Here is a 19574-nt window from a genome sequence, read left to right as displayed (position 1 = left end):
CTAACCCGATCATCAACCCGGCCCAACCCAACCCGACTTTTTCGGGTTGGGTTCGGGCCAACCCGGCCCAAGTTGCCCCTATTATATATATGTCAAAGTTTTTTAATCCCATGGTAGAGTGAATATCATGCGCAGAAAACTGATTGAATCGAAAACTGAAAGACTAAATTCATCTCACAAGCTCTATATAAAAGTTGTCTCATGAGGAATCTACTGGATTAGGCTTAATATCCACATTCTCAACTGTCAAGGTGAAACAGTGAGTGGTTTGAGCTTCTAAGGTGCCCTCAATTTGCCTTTATTTTAATGCTTAATTATTTAATTAAAAAGTAAGTTCGATATCTGAACTGAGATGCATACAATCTAATTTTCTATGTTCATCCAACATTAAAATAATAAAACAAGCTAGCTAACGTGCAGTTTGCAGAACTGACAGTTGCAAATATTTTAAAATTAAAACTAGATCATCTTCTTCAATGTGTAGAGAGAGAGAGAGGGGTTTTGAATGCCAATCAAGAAGCGAGGCTTTCATTCAATCTCATTGTTTGTAAAGAGTCATTCAAGTAACACAATTGATAAGAAATCAGGAGGACAAGGTGGTCCATTGAACTCTCAATTCATCATTAGTATAAATTAAAGGTTGCAATAATATGTGTCGTATGGGGCATTCTAAGCTGCATTTACAAGTGTGAAATGATAATAGACATATCCATCGATTATGTAATGCCATTGCCCAACCCACCATGTAATTACTAATACAGAGGGAATATAATTGGTTTCACTGCACTAATTAATTAGAGTAGAATATAAAGCTGTTTATCAGTTTTTTTTTTCTAATTGGCTAATAATTCTCATACCCCACATTTTCATGGTAAGATGGGCTCATTTAAAACCAAACCCTATTCCCTAAGGCTGTGCTCGGTTTGAAGGAAATAGTAGGGAAAATTAGGGAAACCTGTAAAAGTTTTCCTACTTTTCCCTTCCTTTCCGTACCTTTTCCTTCAAATCAAATATAGCATAAATTCGAGCTCAATCTGTGATTGGTGATTGGTCCTATAGATGAAACCTGTAAGCTGTAATAGTCGTAGGAAATTAAACTGTTCTGATGTATACATGTTTGCAGATCCAAACTCTCATAGCAATGTATTGTGGTCAGCAATGTATTGTGGTCAGCAGATCCAAACTCTCATAGCATAACGTATTCTAGCACTCCAAGTCTTAAAAAATAGAATATTCTTATGTTACCAAAAAATAAATAAATAAATAAATAAATAAAAAGACATTAGGTTACGTTGTTCCCCCCAAATCTATAGCCCGTATTTAATACCAAAATGACAAAAACTTTAATATTATTCTAAAGTTTGCAAAATAATGAGACTTTACCTACAAGGAAGAAGTGACGTCAATAAGACATTAATCCATGGCGAAGCTCTCTGAAATTATGAAAATAGTACAAGATTATTAATTATATATGAATGTGACAATGTCCGCTGGAAAGATTAAATGGGAGGTGGAGGGATTATCGAGTTGCTCTATATATAGCAGCAGAAACAACATAAAACAACCAGAACTCCTCTTTTTGGTTGATTGATCATATTATAGTTATTCACACGTTAGTGTTCAATGGGTGGTCTCAAAACCCAGTTGATCTTCGTTGTTTCCTTGTTGGTGGCCTTGTCCATTGTGAGCCCAAGTTTAAGCCAGCTCCCCAGTGAGTATTCCATCGTGGGTTCTGACCCTGATGAAGTAATCTCAGAGGAGGGGCTTGCTTTGCTCTTTGAGAGATGGATGGAGAAACATAGAAAGGTGTACAACAACTTAGAGGATAAACAACGGAGATTCAAGATATTTCAAAGCAACTTGGCCCATGTAATTGATTGGAACTCCAAGAGAAATCCATCTGATCATACTGCGGGGCTCAATCAATTCTCAGACTTGAGTTTTGAGGAGTTCAGTCGGAATTATCTTTCTAAGATGGATCCTCGTCAAGAGAACATGTTCGAGGCAAGTGCAAAGAGATTGAACTCAACATGCACACATCCTTTGTCCTGGGATTGGAGGTACAAGGGAGCTGTAACCACCGTTAAAAATCAGGGAAGCTGTGGTATGTTTTGATTTTCTTTTTCATTTAATTAATTCCTCTATCTCCATGCGCAATTAGTCGTTAGAATGTTCAATCTTCAACCCTTCATTATTGGCATGCAGGGAGCTGTTGGGCATTCTCTACAACAGGAGCCATAGAGGGAATAAACGCCATAGTCACTAAAAACCTTCTAAGCCTCTCAGAACAAGAACTCGTGGACTGCGATTCATACGATTCCGCTTGTAATGGAGGTATGCCATATAGGGCATTCCAGTGGGTCATTAATCATGGGGGTATAGCTACTCAATCCCAGTATCCTTATACTGGTAGAGAAGGAGTCTGCAACACCAACGCGGTTAGCATTCTTTTAAACCATTTCTTGTTCATTTGATTAATGTCGTTATGGCTAAAAGATTTAAGAAACTTAAATTTTGAATAACAATATTTTTACAACTAATTTGGTTTTTATTGATTTGGTTTAATTCATTTACTGAGTAATTATTTAAGAGATCGATTCATCCTTTTGTTATTTGGTTGACAGCCTAAAACAGCAACGATCAATAGCTATCAATGGGTGGATATAGATGAGGAGTCTATCCTTTGTCAAGTCTACCAACAACCAGTTAGTGTAGCCATTTTGGCTTTACAAGATTTTCAATCATACAAGAGTGTAAGTTATATTTGCCACCTAAAAATCCAAACTTGCTGTGAGGAGAGGGGACTAACCAAGATTTCTATATATGCATAGAGTACTACTTGAAGAAAGTTTAGTAACAAATGCATATTAATTGACCAGGGAATATACAGAGGAGTAAGTTGCCCAACAAATGATCCAGGAAACATAAATCATGCAGTTTTGCTAGTTGGGTATGGAACAGCAGCAGATGGCACAGATTTCTGGATAGTGAAAAACTCATGGGGAACTTCTTGGGGGATGTCTGGATATATATTGATAGAAAGAAACCATATATTGCCATATGGAGTATGTAACATCAACTACTGGGCTTGCTATCCCACCAAAGTGTGAAGATTGGCGTTATCTCACAGGTTGAATTTTTAATTCCCTCCATTTTTCTTCTTTAATTTATTCTTGTGTATCTTCAATAAATATATCATGAATCGACCATTTCCTTGTATTTATTTAGTGGGAATTGAAGCTTTCTGATCAGGAATGTTAATTGAATACTAATTTTTGCATTCTGACTTTCATTGTAGAAACATATGGAGACTCCAGGAGCGTGGCTGGTTATAAACTTATAATAATAAACAAATAGAGAATAATGAAAATAAAGCATGTACGTACGGTGTGAAGTTGGATATTTGGCACTCTCAATAGCCATCTCGTACATTTGTGTAAAATAAATAAAAAAGCAGTAATGTTGATTAGCATGCATTTCCAAAATGCAAGCTTTGTACGGTGTTGGAGTATCTAAATGTTTGTATTCTATAGCTGCATATTATAATATAAATGTGACTTCTCATTACCTTGTTAGGCAAGGAAGAAGATTTGATTAAACAATTGTGAGGCCAGCAAATCAGCAATTAATGTTTGTTCGTGTGGCAGAGTACTTAAGGAAGTCAAGTAGCTAGCAAATTAATTATCCAAAAGTGAGAGAATAGTAGAAAGACATAATGCTGAAATGAATGAATGGAAAGAAAAATAAATGTGAGAATAGAATCAAAGCGATTATATATTATTCAAACCTAAAACTAGACACATCAAGTGATATAATTCTGCCAACCCGATGTGTTGATGTGGACGTATTGAGGTGAAAGTGAAGGGATGAGAGATCTATCATATGGATGGCTAAACTCTGTAGGAAGGTTGGGCGAAATTTCAAAAATTTTTCTCTCTTATCTGAGAATCGCATTCCCTATTTTAGAAAACTGCATTTTCAATGATCAATCTTGAACCTAAAACTGGACCAAATCAGAAACCAAAAGGGAGGAGAGGGATATACCTGATACGAAGTAGCAGTAACTCCCAATGAAGGTATTCACGCCCAAGGAGAAGACCAAAACCCACTTCCATTGAAGATGACACAGTGTGTGATGAAACAGGATCAACAAGATGGCTCTTCAGTAAGAACTAAGATTCTTTAGCAACAATCAAACAGGGGCTGGTGAGCACGTTTTTCAATTGTTTCTTCAACCAAATAATAATATCAAGAACCTTTCTTGATCTATTCCTCAAGAGGAGATCGAACTGGGTAGGGATGGCAAGAATAGAAGAGAATTCTACAGGTTGTTGTGGGTTAAAACTGAGGAATTCACCTCGTATTTATAGTCTTCTTTAAATCAACCTCCTAAACTAATTAGGAGAGAGTTTTGAAGGGATGAGAGATTCATCATAAGGATGACCGAACCCTGGAGGAAGGTTGGGCAAAATTTCAAAAATTCTTTTCTCTCCCATCTGGGAATCGCATTCCCTATTTTAGAAAATTACATTTTCAATGATCAATCTTGAACCAAACCAACCAGATCTGAAACTAAAAGGGAGGAGAGGGATATACTTGATACGAAGGAAATAACCAAAAGGGAGGAGAGGGATATACTCCCAATGAAGGTGTTTACACCCAAGGAAATAACCAAAACCTGCTTCTACTGAACATAACACAGTATGAGATGAAACAGGCTCAATAGGACGGCTCTTCAGCAAGAACCGAATTATTCAGCAAGAATGGAGTAGAGGGCTGGTGAGCACGACTTTAGATTGCTTCTTCTACCAAGAAGAAATATCAAGAACAATTCTTGATTACTCCCACAAGTGGAGATCGAACTAGATAGGGGCGGCAAAAACAGGGAAGAACTATGTAGATTGTTGTGGTGTATTTTTCATGTCCACCCTATTCTCTTATTTATAGCCTTAAAGAGACAAGCTCCTAATCTAATTAGGAGTTTCCTGATCCAAATCTTTATTTGGATCTGTACTCTTTAAGTGATAAGGATAATCCCTTATCTTATCTGCAGTTCAAGATCAGCTTAATCCTAATCAAATTAGGAGTTTCCTTATCCAAATCTTTATTTTGATCTGGACTCTTTAAGTGGATAAGACTTATCCTCTTATCCTTATCTGCTAATCCAAACCCAAATCCGCCCCTATTTAATTAATCTAATTAACCCAGTTCGAAATTGGGCTTTAGGCCCATTAAGTTTATATGCTCACTTAACCTCTTAAGCAGCCTAGTTGGCTCTCTTTGTATGGCGTGGGACTCAAACATTGATCTACACATCAGCCACATGGGTTCAGCCTAGCCTTTGTTACAAGGCCTAGACTCTTTAACTGATAAGGATAATCCCTTATCTTATCCGTAGATAAAGATCAGCCTTCTTAATCAAATTAGGAGTTTCTTGATCCAAATCTTTATTTGGATCTGGACTCTCTAAGTGGATAGGGATAATCCCTTATCCTATCTGTTGATCTAAATCCTAGAACCACCCCTAATCAATTAATCTTATTAAGCTAATTCGAATTGGGCTTTAGGCCCATGTGCTCACTTAACTTTCCAACTGCTGCTAAGTTGGTTATCCTTATATGGCGTGGAACCCAAACATTGATCTACACATCAGTCACATGGGTTCAGCCCAGCATCTGTTACAAGACCTGGCCGAATTCATTGTAGGAAACAGTGAACCCCTGAGTCCATCACCATGGGCTCTTAATGGGCCCAACATTTACACTAAATGGTCATTGGGTCAAGCCACCTTATAAAAACCCAAGGACTGTGGGCAGATGCAAGATTAGCCCATCAGGTATTATCCTCAATGGTCTTACACTTAACATCTCAGCCCATAATGATCAAACACTGCCCGACAAGAGATGACCTCTAAATCGGTTGCAAACATTTTGAAACCATAATATATATATATATATATTCAAAACAAATTTCAACGGTTGAAATCGACTACCGACAGTTTTGGTTTCCATCAGAGAGAGTGCATCCCTGATCATTCACTTTGTCTGACAAAGGGGTTGGTCTTGTCACTATGATCACCCACTCAAATGAATTCTCGAACTGTCCCAACATACTCAGGTTTTGACCCCCTCTAAGGATCTCACTGATTGGCATATCAAAGATAGCCCAATCCGACACCTAGTGCAGTATCATAATCGAGTCTAGGTGTCAGGTGTAACATTCCAGTTTTGCCCATCTATTTCCAAGGTCTAGGGCAATACTGAAATTTTGGTCTGGTTTAGGGTTTCAAGAAAACCCACACTACATGTACCTCAGGTCTCACCCTGGCAGCTGAGACAAGCCACCCCAACCAACTTGGTGGCACATTAGTGTTAGCATTGACAGGATAAATCTTCCCAGATCTATCCAACAGCTGTGAAGATTCTAAACTAACACGAGTCTCATAAGTGTCCAGTTTAAGGGTATTACACAAAAACACACCACAATGACATGAATCAATTATGTACTTTATTCATTCACTATAAATTTTCAATAATTATTGGAGATTAAAATATTGTTATTTATCAAATATATGACTATTAATTTAGCTAAAATTTTGAGTGTTCATGAGTTGGTTCAGTCCGGCCATAGGCTATTTGGCCAATTAAATTGACCTAGTCAAGTTGGGGAGTTGGTCAGCTGAAACCGATTGACCTTTTCTGAAAACTGACCCACTGAAGTTATATCGGTTTGGGTCGGCTTTCACAAAAGGTCAGTCGGTCCAAAAGATTTAAACTTAAAAATTTAATTTAATTTTAAAAATTACAGTGCTATTATTAAAAAGAATAAATTTAAAAATTAGATTTATGATATAAAACATTTTAGACTAAGAAATATGGGAAATTCCTCACTTTTTCATATTTAAAATATAAAATATTAATATATATCCATGGTTAGGTTTTTCAATTTTGTTTGGTTTACAAATGGCCAAAGTGAAATTGATCCAACTTGGTCGAATTGGGAATTTTTTGAATCAAAGCCGACATAAAATACTAGAAAATCGACCAACTCGAGTTGAGTTGATTGGGTTGGTCATTTTCATAAGTTTGATGAATAAAACTAACTGAAATGAATTATTGTTATTTTTGTATTATAAAAAGTTCATTAAAAGTAGTATATAAAATATGGATAATTATTAATTATTTAAAAAGTTGAAAATATAAAACAATTGTATATTCTTATGTGTTTCTATTAGGGTCATTTACTAGAACACACCTTATAGTTTCATATATTTACTTAAACCTACCTTATAGTTTTCATTTTACTAAAACATCCCATATATTTTACAACTTTTTTACTTAATCGACCTTTCATAAAGGAGTGTTTTTTTTCCATTAGGCCCATGAATTTTTATTCCAAAAATACCCTTAACACTTTTTTATACAAAAAACAAAGTCGGCTAAATATAGCCAATATAGTGGTTATCTGTCTTATTAAGGGAAAAAATGATATTTTTATAATTTATTTAAATGAACATTAGGGTCAACACTATCATTTTCCATTGCAAATTGTAAGTGGTGTATTAGTAAAATGCCAACTATAGGGTAGATTTTAGTAAATCCATGAAATTATAAGGGTATTTTAGTAAATGATAATTTCTATTATTTATCTTTCGCTTAATAAATCCCGTGCATCGCATGGGTCCCCACTAGTATATATATTAAAACAATGTGGTCAAGAAATTTTGTCATTTTTTTGAATTTTTTATTTTTTTATTCCATGTCATTTTTTAAAGAACCAATGAGATGCTCTCATTCCTCATGAAAATTTATCTAAAATCTCTCTCTTACCCATATGTTTAAACTATAAAATTATAAAATTATAAAATTCTATCTAAAAAAAGTTTAAATTATAAAATTTCTCTCCAAATTATCTCTATTAAACTTTAAAATAAGGGTAAAATACAAAAACCTTCCTTAATATTTCTTACAATCATAAAAACTTTCCCTATAGTTTCATTTTAGCAAAAACCTCCCCTCTATTTTTTAAAAATTCAATAAATACCTTCCTTTCATCAATGACTAAGACAAAAAATGTTAAGAAAACCGACATATGGGACCAACCATCACGTTTCTTGTGGTCCTCCTGGTCTTGTGTGGTCGGCTCCATGACTGACAATGCACCGATTCAGTTATCGGAAGGTCTCCATGACTGAAACTGCACCAGTTTAGTTATGGTGCTCCGGCATGTGGGAACCTTGATTGCAGCGTTCATCATGGTCATGCGTTTTCTAACGGGCCCAACAGTAATAGTTGCGGCTTCCATTGCTATTGGCTTACGAGGCCATCTCCTCCACATCGCAATTTTACATGTCGAGCTCCCTCAAGGGATCGTCCCTTTCGTCTTCGCCAAAGAGTATAACGTTCATATGGCAATAAAGAGCTAAGTTCAGATTTGATATGTTGTTAATTTACCGGGTTCAGAAATTGATGTTGTTCAACGTTTAAATATTAGGGTGATGTTTGGAATGTTAATAGTGTTGTCAAGCGTCGATTTTCCCCGGATTTGGGTGTGATAAGGGCAATTTCGTAAATGTGGATGAGTAATTTCGTAAATAGTGATGTTTTCCGTCTGGGTTATTGACGGAAGGGAAATTTTTGTCTAATTATTTAAACATTTAATGGAGGTTTTTGCTCAAATGAAACTATAAGGAAGATTTTTATGATTATTAGAAACTTTAGGGGAGGTTTTTGTATTTTACCCTTTTAAATATTTAAAATAACGAAAATATGCAATAAAATAAAAAAATCTTAAAATAAAAAAGTAATAACATAATATTCAAATTAATAATAATTTAATATTTATACAAAATTAATAATGAAATTATGTAATAATACTATAAACATTAAAACATTTATTCAAAACACTAAAAATAATTACAATAGATTTAATAATATTCATATTATTAATAGTTTTATTTTTGTACAAAATTCATCACGAAATTATGTTCAAACAGTATAAATTATCAGTTTCCAGATTATTCAAATAAATGTTATTAAAGAAATAGAAATTTAACATTAAAAAAATAAAATACTACTTCAATATTTCAATAACTACATATGTTAAATGATAAAATAGTAAAAACAGCTAAATAATTATATAGAAAAATATTTAATTATTTAATATTTCAATAACTAAATATCTTAAATTCAAATGATGTGCATTTTTTAAAATTTTATATATTATTTAAATATCTAAATAACTAAATATTTGTAATAAGGAAATATGTAACATAACTATATTTTCAATAGTTAAAATAACGAAATTATTCAATAAAATAGAAAAATATTAAAATAAAGAAAAAATCATAACATAATATTGAAATTAATAATAATTTAATATTTTTACAAAATTAAAAACGAAATTGTGTAATAATAGAATAAATTATAATTTTATGTATTGTTAAATTCAATAAATAATTAAAATTATAGAATTTAAATAAGGATATTAATTCAATCACTAAATAATATTTTAAATCACCAATTTCACTTACATTAATTAATAATTCTTGAAAAATGACTTTCAAAAAAAATAATATTCATTAATAATGACTTTAAAATCTTAATCTATGTTTAATATATATTAAATATACTAAAATTATTAAGTGATTACTTTTTTAGAAATTATTTTTAGTTATTATTATAAATATATTTTCAATAATTATGTATAAATCTATATTTGTTTTGTTATTCAACAAAAAATTTTAATAATTGCTGGATATTAAACTAGTATTATTTTAACTTTTAAATTTAATTTATTATATATATTGTATTTATTGTATTTTTGTTGTACTTTATTCATTGACATTTATTAGAGATTAAACTATTATTTGAGATTACAATATTTATTGACTAGCTTAATATATTTTTTAGTATTTTTGTATTTTTGTAATTATTGTAATTATTTTATTTTTATTACTTATTTATTTTATTTTAATTATCAATATATTTTCAATAATTTTGTATTTTTGGTATAAATTTTTAATAATTTTTGGAGATTAAACTACTTTTATTTATTAGAGATTAAAATATTAATTTAAATGAAATTAAGGGTGTTGATCACGACCTGGTTTAGTTCAGTTGTAAGCCATTTGGCCAACCAAATCGACATGGCCAGGTTGGGGAGTTGGTTACTTGAAATCTATTGACCATTAGTGAAAACCAACTAAATCAGCTTGTATTGGTTTGGGTTGATTTTTGGTTTACTCAATTGGTTTTGAATAGTTAAAATAAAGAAATTATGTAATAAATTTAAAAAGTCTAAAAAGTAAAAAAAATATTTATAACAAAATATTGAAATTAATAATAATTTAATATTTTTACATAATAATGTAAATAACTAATTTCACTTATATCAAGTAATAATTCAAGAAAATAACTTTAAAAAAATATTTATTAATAATAATTTTAAACTCTTAATTTGTATTTATTATATAATTATATATACTAAAATTAATATTTATTGTATTTTAGTAATTATTTATTATTTTTTGTGATAAATGTATTTTCAATTATTATGTATAAATTTATTTTGTTTTGTTATTTAATAAAAAACCTTCAATAATTATTGGAGATTAAACTACTATTATTGAAATTTTTAAATTTAATTTATTATACTTATTGTATTTATTGTCAAGGTTTTTAAAACTGAACTGGACAATGAACTGGTTAAAGGTCCGGTTCCCAAGTCGAACGGTCCGACCATTCAAACCAAATGAATGACACATTTTGACAAAAAATAGAAAAATAAAAAATGGCCAAAACCGTTGAATGGTTCGACTACCCAGGTCAACGATTTGTTGACCGAATCAATGATTTTGGGCAAATTAACAGTTTTGGGGTAAAACAAAACCGGTTAACTAACAAATTCCTAGTTTTTTTGACCCAACCGTCTAGTCCAGTCTTGTTTTGAAAACCATGTTTTATTGTATTTTTGTTATAACTTATTGATTAATATTTATTAGAGATTAAACTATTATTTGAGATTATACTATTTATTGACTAAGTTAATATATTTTTAGTACTTATTGTAATTTTTTCATTATCAATATATTTCCAATTATTGTGTATTTTTGCTATAAATTTTCAATAATTATTGGAGATTAAATAATTGTTATTTATCAGAGATGAGACTATTAATTTAGTTGAAATTATGAGTGTTCATGAGTTGGTTCAGTTCGGTCGTAGGCTATTTGGCCAACCAAATGACCTAGTCAAGTTGGGGAGTTGGTCAACTGAAACCTACTAACCTTTTGTAAGAACCGGTCCACTTAAGTTGTAGTGGTTTTGGTCAATTTTTTGGCTTAGTTAGTCAGTTCAAAAGATTTAAACTTAAAAATTAAATTTAATTTGAAAAGTTATAGTACATTTATTAAAAAAATTAAAAATTAGATTTATGATATAAAACATTTCAGACTAAGAAATATGGAAAATTTCTCACTTTTCCATATTAAGAATTATATTTAAAATATAAAATATTAATACATATCTATGGTTAGGTTGTTCGATTTTGGTCGGTTTACAAATGACCAAAGTGAAACTGATCCAAGTTTGTCTAGTTGGGAAATCTTTTAACCAAAGCCAACTTTCAATAATCAAAAACTGACCAACTCGGGTCAAGTTGATTGGGTTGGTAATTTTCATTAGTTTGATGAATAAACCTAACTGAATTTAATTATTGTTATTTTTGTATTATAAAAAAATTATTAAAAGTAGTATAGAAAATATGAATAATTATTAATTATTTAAAAAGTTGAAAACATAAAACAATTGTATACTCTTATGTATTTCTATTAGGGTCATTTACTATATATAACACACCTTTTAGTTTTACATATTTACTTAAACCTACCTTATAGTTTTCATTTTACTAAAACATCCTATATATTTTACAACTTATTTACTTAATCAACCTTTCACTAAGGAGTGTTTCTATATATTTTACAACTTGTTTTGTACAGAAAACAAAACTAACCAAATATAATCAATAAAGTAGTTGCCCTTGTCTTATTACGGAAAAACTGGTATTTTTATTTTTCTCAACTATATATATTATGTCTATCATGCAATTACTAGTTTGAGCTGGTGTTAATTTGGTCGAAACAGGTACTTGGCCCTACTTTAACAGGATCTAGGGGTCAATTGGGTTTGTGGCTGATCAATGACAGATAAACAATTAAGGGCCCGTTTGGGAGGGATGTGCTGAAGATTTAAAAAAGCTGATTTAGCTGATTAGAAACGCTTTTGATAAGTGATATGTCATTCTAGGCTGAAGTGGACAGCCCTTTAAACAATTGAGTAATTTGGATTCTTTGGGCTTTTCATTAAACATGGCTTATAGGCTATCTACATATGACCTAGAGGACCGTCATGGGTTGTCTCACCCTCCCCGGTGAAAATTTTGGGGGTTGGCCTAGCATGGTCCATGGACTAAGCCCATGCAGGCCCATGCCGGGCTAGGCCACAGGGCGGGCCTTGGGCCTGGGCTGAACTGGGCTAGAGTAATTTTTTTGACTTTTTTTTTGAAATTTTTTATTTCTTTTCTAAGTAAAAGTGTAAAACTAAAATATTTAACTTTCTTTTGAACTTTGGGAACTATTTGAAAAATTAAGAAATGAGAAATCTAAATTATCTAACACATAAATGAAAAAGAAAATACTTAACCAAATTGAAATAAGAATGATGGAATAACAAATTGGAAGAAAAATAGGAATTTTATTTCATTTAAATTTGAATGATACAAATTTCAAATACAATGATTGGATCATTGGATTACTTGGATGAATGAAATATAAAAATGGAATAAATTAATAAAATATAAAAAATACAATATAGTTACAAATTGAAAATACAAAATTATATTGTTAAAAATTAAAAAAAAATAGCAAATAAATTTAAGAAAATTTATAATAGTTTGAAAAAATAAAAAATTCTATACAACTAGTCAACTTCATGAATCATGACTTTCATCATCTACTTCAGGTGAAATATCCGATGTAGTATCATGCCCTCCTTTGTCTTGTAGTCTATCTTCTGTATCTAAACAATCCTTGAAATAGATGCACATCTCTATACTTTCATCATTCATGCAACTTCTCTTGTTGTCCAACACCCTGGTAGGTATACTAAAATAAGACTTCGATGGAACTGTAGACATCAGAAGGGTTAGTAGATCACATGCCATAGCGGCGAGAACTGGATAATTTTTTGAATGTTCACTCCACTAGGCTAAAATATCAAAATTATTTGTTTTCTTACCTAAATTAGAAAATTTTGCTTGTAAATAAAAAATAAGTTCAATAAATGAACTTATTGTAGTAGCAGAATTCTGCCTTCTACTTATTAAATAAAAATATTTTTCTCTTCTACTACAGGGCTCAAGATCAGAAATAGAAGATGATGTAAAAGTTGTAGGAATATTTCCTACAACTTCATATTCATATAAATTGTACACTTCAAATAATAAATTATTAGTTTCTTCTTTTTTATTTCCAATTACAATATTCATATTTTCACAATATGATTCAAGCAAAATATCTAAACCATCTTTCCTAATCCTAGGGCCTAATATTGTAGCTAAACAGGAAAGGGGAGAAATGTTCTCCCAATATTTTTTAAATTTATTTTCCATTATTTCAAAAATACATTAAAATTATGGATTATTTCTATATTTTGCAAAACAATCACTTATTACCATTAATTGATAAGGTAAATTACAACTAGTCGGATAATATTTACCTAATAATTCATTAGTTGCATCATAAAAATGTTTTAAAAATTATCTTATACAGACTATCATTTCCTAGTCTTCCTCAAATATCATATCATTAGGCATTTTTGAATTATAAAAATCAGTAAAAAATTGAATTCCACCTATGTTTTATATCTAATATAAAATGTTTATATTTTAAACCATAATTTTGACATAAATATTTAAATTCTTGTTTTCTTGCCCTAAAATTTTAATATATATAATACAATTTCTAATTTTAGAAATATGAGTAGAAATAATATTCAAGGCATCTTGAATACATAAATTTAAGATTTGACATGCACATCTGATAAGAAATAATTTACCATTTAAACATAGTTTTAATTGAAATTTTAAAATATTTATTGTAGAATCATTATTACTAGCATTATCAAAACTAATAGAAAATAATTTATTTTCTACTCCATAAGCATGGAAAGTATTTAAAATACTTGCAACAATAGTTGGACCAGTATGTGGCCATTCAAGCCTAGTAAAACTTAAAAATTTTTTACTTAAAAGTCAATTTTCATCAATAAAATGGTTGGTAAAACAAATATAACTTATATTAAATTTAGATATCCAAACATCAAAAGTAATTGCAACTTTAGAATTAAGATTTGATAACAAAGAAATTAAATTTTGTTTATATGAATAAAATATTTTTAAAGCATCCGATCTAATAGTATTCCTAAGAACTTTTTTATATTGTGGGTTTACAGAATTATGCAACCATTTTTCAAGCTTTGGATCTTCAATTAATATAAATGGTTGTTCTGCATGTACAATATACTTAGTTAATTTTTGTCTCATTTTTTCTTTTGAATATTTAAATGTACCAAAACTACTCCCCCTCCCAATTTGTGTTTGTGTTGTTTCTCTCCATTCATCTTCTTCCTTTTCATGTGTGAGAAAATGTCTGCTCAAATGGCCCATATCACCCTTGCTATAATAACTAAAGTCTTTTTTACATTTTTTGCAAATTGTCCTTTTTCCCTTCCCCTCAATATCCTCTACCTTAAAAATTTTCCAAACCAGACTACTCAACTTAGAGGCCTTCCTTTTTCCCCTAGTATCAGTATCATGGGTGAAAGTTCCATTTTCATCAATATCAATAGCATCAATGCTAACACTATCATGATGCGATGAATATCATCAATAGTGAACATGTTGGGAAATCAGTTTTTGGAAGAACTGATCATTTTTTTTTTTAATTCTAAAAACTACATTGATACCAAACACCATCTAAGTGATATTGCACTCCAAACTCAAACTCTGAAGCAATTAATTAGTATATATAAAATGTCCACATATTCTCAATAGTGTAAACCTTAACATTAATGTATAAGCAATTAGATTATTCTTGATGGTGATACACTAATAGGTTCTATTTATAGAAAACAGAGTACAGAGTGGTCTAAAGTTTCCCATGTGCATTTTAGGGTTTAGACTCCTTCAAATACATTTGACTATGCTTAAAAAAAAAGACTACTCTAATCAGTAAACAATCCCCAAAAATTAATAGCTTTCACCCTTATCACAATATTATCCATTCTAATAATTCTAATAATGTATACTCTTAAATTTTTTTACGTTTACAATAATTTATAATTTAATTACACCCAACGATTCCATGAATTATATACCCTTCATTGCTTCCTTAAAATATTTAATGCAGTGTATGTTCATCAAGATTATTTATCATTTAAATCAATTAAAACTCATGGTATCATATAATTTATAATTGTGATATTCTGACTAGCCATAAAAAATTATAAATTGTCAAGTCAACACAAGTTTCTAATAGTTTCTAGTCATATTGTACTTATAAGATCATATATACTCTAAAGCAGTACGCATCATCATATATATATCCTGTGAGTCATGGAAGTGCCCATTGTATGAGAGTCTGAGAGAGAACCATCACAGAGAAAAGAGCTATAAAGAAATTTTTAATTGTGTTTCAGAGCAACTCATTAACTTATATTTACCTAACCAAAGAACCAAGCACATCCGATCAGATACCAATATGAGAAGTATACGTTATTACATATTTTATACAGCTCAATATATATTCTGTCATTCTGTGTTCTAAACTCTCAAGCAACTGCTGCATAGAATATATACCTAATAATAATTGATATTGGGTACACCAACCAAGGTTATTTATTTATCATAAACCCAAAGGTAATAGTGCGGTGATTATAAGTCATCTCCTATGGGTCAAGGTCTTCCCATGGTGGAGTGAAGCAGAAGCTCCTGCATAAAAAAATGTCTTTGTAAGGATAACCAATTTGAAGAATTTAGACAGCTTCGGACTCAGTCTTATTGAAATTTTGACAAATGCGCAACCCCAATCTGCCCAAGTTGCAGCCCTACTTGTAAGCCCAAATGTGTTTGTCATTAATTGGCTAGAAAACCGAAACATTAAATCCATCTCCCATGCACTTTACCAAAATTCACTCATGAAGACTACTGGATTAGGCTTAATATCCCCATTCTCAACTGTACGTCATGGTGAGACAGTGATTTGAGCTTCTAAGGTGCAGCAATTTGCTTATATATATTTCAATGCTTAATTATTTAAAAAGGTAACTTCGATGTCTAGACTGTGATGCGTACATCTTCTGTCTTAATTTCTATGTTCATTCCACATTAAAATAATAGAACAAGCTAAGGTTCAGTTTGCACAACTGACGGTGTAGGTTTCTTCAACAATGAAAGAAAAATAAAAGGAGAGAGAGAGATTTCTTAAATACCAATCAAAGCAAAGATTTCATTCTGATCCAGTAGATTGAATTCTCAATTCATCATTATAATAAATTTAAGGTTGCAATGTTGTGCCGTAAGGGACATTCTTAGTTGCATTTAATAGGATATAGACCAACTTGAAATTTATTTACAAGTTTGACATGATAATAGACATATCCATCCATTAGGTAATGTTATTGCCAAACCCATGTAGAATTACCATTGCAGAGGGAATTAGTGTCAGTTAGACTATGTTTAGTTTGATAGAAAATAAGAAAGGAGCAGAAAGTTTAGGAAAAGTTTTTAAGAAATTTCACAATATTTATTAAAATATTCCTTCATCTCTCTCTCAATTTGAAGAATTTCCACTACATCAAGCTTAGATTAGGTTTTGAACCCATTCAAAATTTTACAAATTTCCAACCCAGTCCAACTCAAATGACAAGATAAAAATAAAAATTAAAAACCATTCATCAGGACCATTGAATTTTTCTTGGTTAATACTTCCCATATACCCAGTCTTACATTGTAAGTTGGGCCCACTTAATACCATGCCCTAACCCCTAAGCTCAAGCTCAACCTGTGATTTATACTATGGCAGAAGCCTGAATACTGGTCATAGAACTGTATCCAATTCACAACATAACCTATCCTTCAAATCTATAGCCATTATTTAATACCAAAATGACAAAAACATCAAAAACAAGTACTCAGCCCACAGTATATTATTCTAAACTTTGGAAAACGATGAGACTTTGTCAAGTCAATAAGACATTCCATGGGGATGCTCTCTGAAATTATGATAATAGTACAAGATTATTAATTATGACAGTGACAATGCCTGCTGGAAATATTTCATGAGAAGTATCCAACTGCTCTATATATAGCAACAGCAGGGACAACAACAACATAATGAACCAGAACTCCTCTTTTTGGTTGATCGATCATATTATAGTTATACACACATAGTGTTCAATGGGTGGTCTCAAAACCAAGTTGATCTTCGTTATTTCCTTGTTGGTGGCCTTGTCCATTGTGAGCCCAAGTTTAAGCCTCCCCAGTGAGTACTCCATCGTGGGTTATGACCCGGACGAAGTAATCTCAGAAGAGGGGCTTGCTTTGCTCTTTGAGAGATGGATGGAGAAACATGGAAAGGTGTACAACAACTTAGAGGATAAACAACGGAGATTCAAGATATTTCAAAGCAACTTGGCACATGTAATTGATTGGAATTCCAAGAGAAACCCATCTGATCATATTGCGGGGCTCAACCAATTCTCAGACTTGAGTTTTGAGGAGTTCAGTCAGAATTATCTTTCTAAGATGGATCCTCATCAAGAGAACGTGTTCGAGGCAAGTGCAGAGAGATTGAATGCGACATGTCCACATCCTCTATCGTGGGACTGGAGGTACAAGGGAGCTGTAACCCCAGTTAAAAATCAAAGAGACTGTGGTATATTTTGATTCTTTTCTTTTTTCCTGTAATTTATTTTACTATCTCCAATTAGCAGTTGGATTTAATCTTTAATCCTTCATTTACAGGGAGTTGTTGGGCATTCTCTGCAACTGGAGCCATAGAGGGAATAAACGCCATAGTCACTAAAAGCCTTATAAGTCTCTCAGAACAAGAACTCGTGGACTGTGATTCATACGATTCCGCTTGTGATGGTGGTTGGCCATATAGAGCATTCCAATGGGTAATTGATAATGGGGGTATAGCTGCTGAGTCCCAATACTATCCATATACCGCGAGAAAAGGAACTTGCAACACTAATGCGGTATGTTTTCTGTCGAACCATTTCTTGTTCATCTGATTAATGTTATTTCTTGTTCTTGTTCTTTTCTGATTAATGTTGTTATTTTGTTGACAGCCCAAAACAGTAAAGATCAATGGCTATAAATGGGTGGAGAGAAATGAAGACTCTATCCTCTGTCAAGTCTATAAACAACCAGTCACTGTAGCCATTTTGGCTTTGCCGGATTTTCAATCGTACAGGAGTGTAAGTCATATACAAAATTTTGTTTAGCCGAGAGCAAGAACCCAAATTTCTATGCGTAGAGTCTGAGAAACTTCATAACTAAGAAACACGTATTGATTGACCAGGGAATATACAGAGGAGTAAGTTGCCCAACAAATGATCCAGGAAACATAAATCATGCAGTTCTGATAGTTGGGTATGGAACAGCGGCAGATGGCACAGATTTCTGGATAGTGAAAAACTCATGGGGACCTAATTGGGGGATGTCTGGCTATATACTAATACAAAGAAATCATATATTACCATATGGACTATGTAACATCAACGCTTGGCCTTGCTACCCCACCAAAGTTTGAAGATTGGCGTTGTCTCAAAGGTTGGATTTTTAATTTTCCCTCCATTTTCATCTTTTATTGGTTTAGCTTGAAAATATCACAGCTCGTTTCTTGTATTTAGTTAGTGGGCAAGCTTTCTAAGGAATGCAAGTTGAATACTAATTTTGTTTAAATTCTGATTCTCGTTGGTGTTTACAGGAGTGTAGCTAAAAATAAGTTCGTGGCCTCCCTTGTCAGCTGAAAGAGGATCTGGGTAACAATGAAAATAAAGCTAGTAGCCTGTGAAGTTGGATATTTGGCCCTTTCAATAGCGCACTTACATGTTTGTGTGTAGTAAATAAAAGGGCAGTAATCTTGGTTTGTATTTCTACAATGCACAAGAATATGCTTTATTAAGATTGCTGTTGGTGTATCTAAATGCTTGTATACTTTATAGTTGCATATCAATTATGATATTATTCAATGGAAGAGTATCTTGCCTATAGAATTATAAAATTAGAGTGGGATGTGCAAAATAGGAATGCCTACCGGGCGGGGTGGGGACAGGGAGACACTCCCCATCCATCCCCATTACCATTGGCGGGGACAAGGTTATTATCCCTTCTTCATGAGTATCATGGGACTCCCACCCTGTGATTTTTTTTATAATGTCAATCAATTTATTTTATTTAAAATTAAAAATAAAATAGCAAAATTTTACAACCCTATTAAAATCAATTGG

The 19574-nt window shown here is 31.8% G+C and overlaps 2 protein-coding genes across 2 annotated transcripts; both read left to right on the top strand.

The window, feature by feature from the left end:
* The first annotated feature begins 1547 nt into the window (after positions 1-1547).
* LOC104609764 (P34 probable thiol protease-like) lies at positions 1548-3567 on the top strand. Its single transcript, XM_010276146.2, has 5 exons — positions 1548-2104; positions 2206-2438; positions 2625-2753; positions 2880-3130; positions 3299-3567. Exons 1-4 carry the CDS (start codon positions 1624-1626, stop codon positions 3108-3110), a joined length of 1074 nt encoding a protein of 357 aa, XP_010274448.1. The 5' UTR covers positions 1548-1623; the 3' UTR covers positions 3111-3130; positions 3299-3567.
* A 13919-nt stretch (positions 3568-17486) lies between these two features.
* LOC104609763 (P34 probable thiol protease-like) lies at positions 17487-19268 on the top strand. The gene is made up of 5 exons (XM_010276145.2): positions 17487-17992; positions 18082-18317; positions 18411-18539; positions 18644-18894; positions 19052-19268. The coding sequence occupies exons 1-4, from the start codon at positions 17515-17517 to the stop codon at positions 18872-18874; spliced, it is 1074 nt and encodes a 357-aa protein (XP_010274447.1). The 5' UTR covers positions 17487-17514; the 3' UTR covers positions 18875-18894; positions 19052-19268.
* Positions 19269-19574: the final 306 nt, after the last annotated feature.

Source organism: Nelumbo nucifera, chromosome 1 (genome assembly GCF_055504915.1).
Source record: "Nelumbo nucifera cultivar China Antique chromosome 1, China Antique-T2T, whole genome shotgun sequence".
NCBI lineage: Eukaryota > Viridiplantae > Streptophyta > Magnoliopsida > Proteales > Nelumbonaceae > Nelumbo > Nelumbo nucifera.
The sequence above is the reverse complement of the archived record's forward strand: the minus strand, read 5'-3'. Positions and strand labels throughout refer to the sequence as shown.